Raw genomic sequence first — 8,517 nt, forward strand, 5'->3', positions numbered from 1 at the left:
TAGATAATAGGATAGGATAGAGGATAGGATAGGATAGACGATAGGATAGGATAGAGGATAGGATAGCATAAAGGATAGGATAGGATTGACGATAGGATAGAGGATAGGATAGGATAGAGGATAGGATAGGATATAGGGTAGGATAGGATATAGGATATTATAGGACAGAGGATAGGATAGGAAAGGATTGAGGATGGGATAGGATAGAGGATACGATATTATAGGGGATAGGATAGGATAGAGGATAGGATAGGATAGAGGATGGGATAGGATAGAGTACAGGATAGGATAGAGGATAGGATAGGATAGAGGCTAGGATAGAGGATAGGATAGGATGGAGGATAGGATAAGATAGAGGATAGGATAGGATTGACGATAGGATGGGATAGGGGATAGGACGGGATATAGGATAGGATAGGATAGAGGATAGGATAGGATTGACGATAGGATAGGATAGGGGATAGGACGGGATAGAGGATAGGATAGCGGATTGGATAGGATAGAGGATAGGATACGATAGAGGATAGGACAGGATAGAGAATAGGATAGGATAGAGAATAGGATAGGATAGACGGTATTATAGGATAGAGGATAGGATAGGATGGAGGATAGGATCGAGGATAGGATAGGATAGAGGATATGATAGGATAGAGTATAGGATAGGGCAGAGGATGGGATAGGATAGAGAATAGCATAGGATAGATGACATTATAGGATAGAGGATAGGATAGAGGATAGGATAGAGGATAGGACAGGATAGAGGATAGAATAGGATAGAGGATAGGATAGAGGATAGGATAGCATAGAAGATAGGATAGGATTGACGATAGGATAGGATAGAGAATAGGATAGGATATAGGGTAGGATAGGGTAGAGGATAGCATGGGATAGATGATATTATAAGATAGTGGATAGGATAGGATTGAGGATAGGATAGGATAGAGGGTAGGATACAGGAAAGGGTAGGACAGAGGATAGGATAGGGTAGAGGATAGCATAGGATAGATGATATTATGGGGTAGAGGATAGTATAGGATAGAGGATAAGATATTATAGAGGATAGGATAGGGTAGAGGATAGTATAGGATAGAGGATATTATAGGATAGTGGATAGGATAGGATAGAGAATAGGATAGGATAGAGGATAGGATAGGATAGAGGACAGGATAGGATAGAGGATAGGGTAGGATAGAGGATAGGATAGGATAGAAGATAGGATACAGGATAGGGTGGGGCAGAGGACAGGATAGGGTAGAGGATAGCATAGGAGAGATGATATTATGGGATAGAGGATAGTATAGGATAGAGGATATGATATTATAGAGGATAGGATAGGGTAGAGTATAGGATAGGATAGAGGATATTATAGGATAGTGGATAGGATAGGATAGAGGATATGATAGGATAGAGGATATGATAGGATAGAGTATAGGATAGGGCAGAGGATGGGATAGGATAGAGAATAGCATAGGATAGATGATATTATAGGATAGAGGATAGGATAGGATAGAGGATAGGATAGAGGATAGGATAGAGGATAGGACAGGATACAGGATAGGATAGGATAGAGGATAGGATAGCATAGAAGATAGGATAGGATTGACGATAGGATAGGATAGAGAATAGGATAGGATATAGGGTAGGATAGGATAGAGGATAGAATAGGATAGAGGAAAGGATAGGATAGAGGGTATTATAGGATAGTGGATAGGATAGGATAGAGGATATGATAGGATAGAGGATAGGATAGGATAGAGGATACGATATTATAGAGGATAGGATAGAGGATAGGATAGAGGATAGGATAGGATAGTGGAAAAGATAGGATAGAGGATATGATAGGATAAAGTATAGGATAGGGCAGAGGATGGGATAGGATACAGGATACGATAGGATAGAGGATAGGATAGAGGATAGGATAGCATGGAGAATAGGATAGGATTAAGGATAGGATAGGATAGAGGATAGGATAGAGGATAGGATAGAGGATAGGATAGAGGATAGGATAGAGGATAGGATAGGATAGAGGATAGGATAGGATAGAGGATAGGATAGGATAGAGGATATGATAGGATAGAGGATAGGATAGGATAGAGGATAGGATACAATAGAGGATAGGATAGGATAGTGGATAGGATAGAAGAGAGGATAGGATAGGATAGGATAGAGGATAGGATAGGATAGAGGATACGATATTATAGAGGATAGGATAGGATAGAGGATAGGATAGGATAGAGGATAGGATAGGATAGAGGATGGGATAGGATAGGGTACAGGATAGGATAGAGGATAGGATAGGATACAGGATAGGATAGAGGATAGGATAGGATGGAGGATAGATAGGATAGAGGATAGGATAGGATAGAGGATATTATAGGACAGAGGATAGGATAGGATAGGATTGAGGATAGGATAGGATAGAGGATACGATATTATAGAGGATTGGATAGGATAGACGATAGGATACGATAGATAATATGATAGGATAGAGTATAGGATAGGGCAGAGGATGGGATAGGATACAGGATACAATAGGATAGAGGATAGGATAGAGCATAGGATAGCATGGAGAATAGGATAGGATTAAGGATAGGATAGGTTAGATTATAGGATAGGATAGAGGATAGGATAGGATAGAGGATAGGATAGGATATAGAATAGGATAGGATAGGATAGTGGATAGGATAGGATAGAGGATATGATAGGATAGAGTATGGGATAGGGAAGAGGATGGGATAGGATAGAGAATAGCGTAGGATAGATGATATTGTTGCGGAGGCTTCGGCCCCGCCTCGCCGGCGAACACATCCCTCAACCAAACAACAACACCGAACACTACCAACAACTATATAACTATTTATTGGCTGTCAACGGACAATGTTAAAAGATGCGATACAGGTGCGTGCTCTCGCTTCGTCGACTCGAGAGGTTCTGTCGTCTGTCTTCTTCTTAACAACAACCCCGTTGGCCGGATACCATAATATCGATACGACGGCCAACTTCTCTCGATCGCCGCAATCGACAGCTTCCATCGTAACACTGCTCCCCCTCTCGAAAAAAACGGGCGTCCCGACCGCGGCGAAATTCGTCTGTGGTAACGTCCCAACCTTCATGCCTCGTAATCGAAAGACGGCTTCTTGACATGTTAACCTCTGTCTGAAAAGTCGGTGAAAGAAAAGAAATTTGCTTTAACCCGGTGGCCTTAATCAGACAGTAAACGTCCCGACATTTGTCCTCTGTCTCAGGGGAAAACCACCTAAAAACCCTGAGCAGGACGCTGGCACGAGGTATTTCCCTTAATGCTTCAGTGTAGTTATTCCGTCGACTTCTCGCCCTTCCCCTTGACTCTTGTGGCTTGAGTGCTTCTTTCTTGACGTTTTCCCGGGTGCTGCCCTCCCCCCGGGCGACCACCGAGTCCTCTCCAGGATGCACCTCCAATCATCGCGAAATCTATCCGCGATAACATGGTGATTGGTGCACCACTCTTTGTGGACCAGTCGGGAAAGGGGGTACCCTCCTGAGGACGTATCCTCGCGAGGATACCACTTCCTCCCCCGAATTCCTAGGACTGTCTCTTCCACAAATGGAAAGTGATCGAGGTGCCGGAACGGAGTCGCACCCTCGCCTTCTTTCGATGCAGCGTCCTCTTCGTGGGCGAAAAGTGTCTAGGAATTCGGATTCCTATCCTAAACCACTGTAAGGTGCAAGCCGGTTCACGTGAACAACCTTCGGTTTTGCCTTAGGAGATCGGACTATTCGAAAAATTAATTCGTTCAATCGATTCTTGACGATGTACGGTCCTTCCCAGTCAGATTGGAGTTTCGGGCACCGGCCTCTTGTACGTCGTGGATTAAATAGCCAGACCTTGTCACCCGGATTGAAGGAAACCGGATTCGCATGAACATCGTACCAGGACTTCATTTTGTCACCACTAATCTTCATTCGTTGGCGTACAAAATCATGGATTCCCAAGATTTTAGCCCTCATTTCTCCAATGTAAGCTCCCTCCTCCTTCCTTTCAGAAGCGTAGTTACTACCTCTCAGGAGATCCAAAGGAAGTCGTAATTCTCGACCCATGAGGACCATTGCCGGAGTATTTCGAGTTACCTCATGTTGAGAAGTCCGATATGCTAAAAGGAACGTCGGTATCCATTCATCCCAGTCTTTTTGATGTTCGGAAACAAACTGTGTTAAATACTGTAACAATGTACGAATCATCCTTTCGACGAGTCCGTCCGATTGGGGATGTAAGGGTGTCGTCCTTGTCTTTCTAATTCCAAGCAACCTCATCAACTCTTTGAAGACACTCGACTCGAAATTCCTACCTTGATCTGAATGCAGTTCTAGTGGCACACCATGGCGACTTATTACATCTGTTAAAAGGGTCTTCGCAATGGTTGTTGCTTTTTGATTCGGAAGCGGAATTACTTCTGGCCACTTCGAGAAATAATCTACGACAACAAGGGCATATCTGTTTCCGGTCATAGATTTTGGCAAAGGGCCCACAATGTCAAGTGCAATTCTTTCAAAAGGTGCTCCAACATTGTAAATCTTTAAAGAGCCTTTTCCTCTCTCCCTAGGACCCTTCTTCGCTACGCAGCTGTCGCAACGACGGCACCATTCCTCAACATCTCGACGATGATCAGGCCAGAAAAACCTTTGTCGAATCTTAGCAAGTGTTTTGCGAACTCCGAAGTGTCCTCCCCATGGGGCGTTGTGACACTCGCGTAACACCTCTTCGGTTTTGCATCTAGGGACGATTAGTAACGGAACTGCTTCCTTCCCGTCCGTAGATTCCCACCTCCGGAAAAGCAAACCCTTTCTCGCTTCAAGAGAGTCCCAAATTTTCCAGTAAAATTTTGTTACGGGGGAAAATGCGGAAACTTCCTGCCAGTTTGGCTTATTTCGTTCGATTATCCTCCGCAAAATGAAGTTTATTTCTCCATCAGTCTCTTGCGCTTTCCTCCATTCCTCCGAATTGGCGTTTCCACAGATCGTCCTGAACACGTGCTCTTCCTTTTCGCACATTTCTTCACGTGACTCCTTCTCCTCAAGGCGATGGCAATATTTACATTGCGAAATTTCGCATGGTCTTCTTGACAGACTGTCTGCATTGACATGCAACTTCCCTTCTCGATGTCTAATTTCAAAATCATACTGTTGCAGCCTTTCTATCCAGCGAGCCGTTTGTCCTTCCGGATTCTTGAACGACAATAGCCACCTTAACGCAGCATGATCAGTCCTTACCAGAAATTTTCGACCATAAAGATAGGGGTGAAAATGTTCTATGGACTTAATTATCGCCAAAAGTTCCCGTCTTGTAACGCAATAATTCCTCTCTGCTTTTCCCAGCATTTTTGAAAAGTATGCAATAACCTTTCTCCTCTTCACCTTGAACTTGCGAGAGGACTGCTCCAATGGCAAAATTCGACGCATCTGTATCCAAAATGAAATCTGCGTCTAATAAAGGATAAGCTAATATCGGAGATTCAGAAAGACGCTGCTTCAGCCACTCGAATACCTTTTGACATTCTTCCGACCATACAAACGTAATTTTATCTTCCGTCAGGCGATGTAGTGGCCTAGCGATGGAAGAAAAATCTTTGACGAATTTTCTATAATAAGTGCAAAGTCCGAGAAAACTCCTTAATTCCGTTTTACTCCTCGGAATTGGCCATTTCTGGATTGCCATTATCTTTTCGGGATCCGTTTTAATCCCGCGTTCGGAAACGATATGTCCAAGGTATCGCACCTCTTTGCAGAAGAAATTGCATTTCTTTGGATTCGCTAATAGTTTGGCTTGGCGCAGGCGTGCGAAGACAGTCCTCAAATTGTCCATGTTTTCTTCGAAACTTCTTCCATAAACAATTATGTCGTCTAGATATACTAGGCAGATTTTCCCACAAAGGCCTTTCAATACCGTGTCCATAAGACGTTCAAACGTGGCAGGGGCATTACAAAGTCCGAAAGGCATCACTCTGAATTGCCAAAGCCCTTCTCCCACGCAGAATGCTGTCTTTTCACGGTCCCTTTCGTCAACCATAATCTGCCAATATCCACTTTGCAGATCTATGGTTGAAAACCAAGACGATTCAGCTAGAGCATCTAGCGTTTCTTCAATTCTCGGCAACGGATAAGAATCTTTTTTCGTGACATCATTTAACCGCCGATAGTCCACACAAAATCTCGTGCTGCCATCCTTTTTCTTCACGAGAACGATAGGAGAGGACCATGGACTTTTCGACTCCTCAATTACTCCCTGCCTTTCCATCTTCGCGAGTAATTCTTTAACTTCGTCTCGTCGGTGAAAAGGGAGACGTCGCGGTGCCTGTTTGATTGGTGCACAATCTCCTGTATCAATCTTATGTTGGACAACATCACAATTCCCAACATGTTCAGGATTTTCTGCGAATATGTCCTGAAATTCATGTGTTACTTTCGCAAATGCTGTCTTCCGTGGCGGAGATAAGGCCGAACAGCAACGCTGGAAAAGATCTTCTAAGAGCTTCGGTACAGGTGGAACTGCAACCTCCTGCACCTCTTCCGCTACCGGAGTCTCCTCTTCCATCTTCGCTAATAAAGCTGCATCCTCCTTATTACGTATCTCTTGACCGATAAAGCCGACCTCTTCCTTCCCGGCTATTTGTAGTTTCCTCGCCCAATAATCGAGCCTACACGCGTGTTTCTGGAGGAATCCGTTCCCCAAAATACACTCCTCCGCCATGTCGATCAGGAAAAATTCTTCCTCTGTTTCGAAACCATTGATTTTAATGGGACATTTGTACCTGCCTTGAATCGGTAAATTTTCCCCGGAAATGGACACAATTTTGATTTCCAGAAGTTCCTCCGCCGCGCCAAGCTTACTTCTGGGATTGAACTTATCCGTCCCCAAAAGATTTACGCTCGATCCCGTGTCGATTATTATCGTAGCCATTTTTCCATCGATGAATCCCTCGATGGCCGTACAATCCTTCTTCAAATAAGTCTTCAGCACGACAGGGGTAGAAGAAGGTGAAGTCACAGTCTCCCCTCCTACTATGACTTCTTTGCGTTTCCCATCCTCTGTGTTTGTCTCTTCGGGCAGTCCTTCTGGAGATGCCCAGTCTGGCGACAACTCCAACACTCCCTGGGTCGATCTTCTCGATCACCATTGATCTTCAAATTCCTGTTCACGGAACTCGTCTTTCGTACATAGTTCCTGTTCGGTTGATCCACTTCCTCCGGTCTTCGGTCGTATCCTCGTTCTCCCCAACGCCGTCCAGGAATATGTTGTTTTGGAAAATAATAAGGCTTGTAGCGGTTATTTTGACTACTATACGAAGTTTCAGTAACAGACTCGACAGCTTCAATCTCCAAGGCTCTAATAAGTGCTGCTCTCAGAGATGTAAAACCACCGAGCCTTAATATTCGTTTCATCTCTTCGTTGGCCAATGCTGCTACAAATTGAGAGGCCGCGAGTTTATCCCTACTTTCGTATGGGCATTCACCAAATGCAGCTTGAGCAAGCCTCTCAATTTCTGCTGCCAACTCAGAGATCGACTCCCCTTTCCGTTGTCTATAATTTTGGAATTTTACGTAACTTAAATTTTGAAAATTTTTGGTCCCATAACGGAACTCTAATGCCGAAACTATCGTCCGGAAATCGTTCTGTTTGTCCACGGAGAGTGAAGTCAACACTCCTCGAGCAGGGCCCTCCAAAGACGTAACCAAGGCCAAAGCTTTCCTCGGTTCATCCCAACCATTCGCGCGAGCTATTGTGTCGAACTGAATTCTATACTCTTCCCATGAAGCTTTGCCGTCAAATCTAGGAGGTTTCACGGTGTATCCCAACTCCGAAACACCGCGAAACACGCCAACTGCGTCATTTACAGGGACCTGCTGCGAAAGCGGAAAACCCGGAACCGCGGACCCATTAGGAACGGACATATTTATATTTTGAGTTTCACGGTTCTCAGTAGAATTAATGAAACGCGGCTGTACAAGACTGTGCAGATTCTGCGATAGCACCTGACACTGTGCCTCCAGGATTCCAAATCGTCCCTCCAGGGCAGCTTCCCTTGCAGCTTGAGCGGTTCTGTTTGCTGCTTCCCTCTCTTCAAACCGGGCCCACTCCTGTTCCCATCTCTGTTCCGCGATTTTCCGCTGCTCTTGAAACTGCCCCGAAATGTTCCGCTGGAGGCCTTCGAACAGCGTCTGTAACATCGTCGCATCTGCTCCCGAAGTGGATGTCGTTGTGGAATCGCCCGCACTTCTGACACCAATGTTGCGGAGGCTTCGGCCCCGCCTCGCCGGCGAACACATCCCTCAACCAAACAACAACACCGAACACTACCAACAACTATATAACTATTTATTGGCTGTCAACGGACAATGTTAAAAGATGCGATACAGGTGCGTGCTCTCGCTTCGTCGACTCGAGAGGTTCTGTCGTCTGTCTTCTTCTTAACAACAACCCCGTTGGCCGGATATTATAGGATAGAGGATAGGATAGTATAGAGGATAGGATAGGATAGAGGA

General features: G+C 44.8%; 1 protein-coding gene across 1 annotated transcript; it reads right to left on the minus strand.

Annotated features, from left to right (window-relative positions):
* Positions 1-3,313: 3,313 nt before the first annotated feature.
* LOC143363524 (uncharacterized) lies at positions 3,314-8,202 on the minus strand. The gene is made up of 8 exons (XM_076804093.1): positions 7,616-8,202; positions 7,192-7,555; positions 6,865-7,126; positions 5,921-6,747; positions 5,377-5,521; positions 4,619-4,750; positions 3,843-4,451; positions 3,314-3,450 (listed from the first exon to the last, which is right to left on the minus strand). The coding sequence occupies exons 1-8, from the start codon at positions 8,200-8,202 to the stop codon at positions 3,314-3,316; spliced, it is 3,063 nt and encodes a 1,020-aa protein (XP_076660208.1).
* Between the last annotated feature and the right edge of the window lie 315 nt (positions 8,203-8,517).

Source organism: Halictus rubicundus, unplaced genomic scaffold (assembly GCF_050948215.1).
Source record: "Halictus rubicundus isolate RS-2024b unplaced genomic scaffold, iyHalRubi1_principal scaffold0054, whole genome shotgun sequence".
Classification (NCBI taxonomy): domain Eukaryota; kingdom Metazoa; phylum Arthropoda; class Insecta; order Hymenoptera; family Halictidae; genus Halictus; species Halictus rubicundus.

Coding starts and splice junctions, on each gene's coding strand:
- LOC143363524 (XM_076804093.1), bottom strand. CDS start 8,202: ATGTTACAGACGCTGTTCGAAGGCCTCCAGCGGAACATTTCGGGGCAG. Junction 5,522..5,920: donor TTGAACGTCTTATGGACACG/GTATTGAAAGGC, acceptor GAATGTCAAAAG/GTATTCGAGTGGCTGAAGCA. Junction 4,452..4,618: donor CGTCGAGATGTTGAGGAATG/GTGCCGTCGTTG, acceptor TTGTTGTCGTAG/ATTATTTCTCGAAGTGGCCA.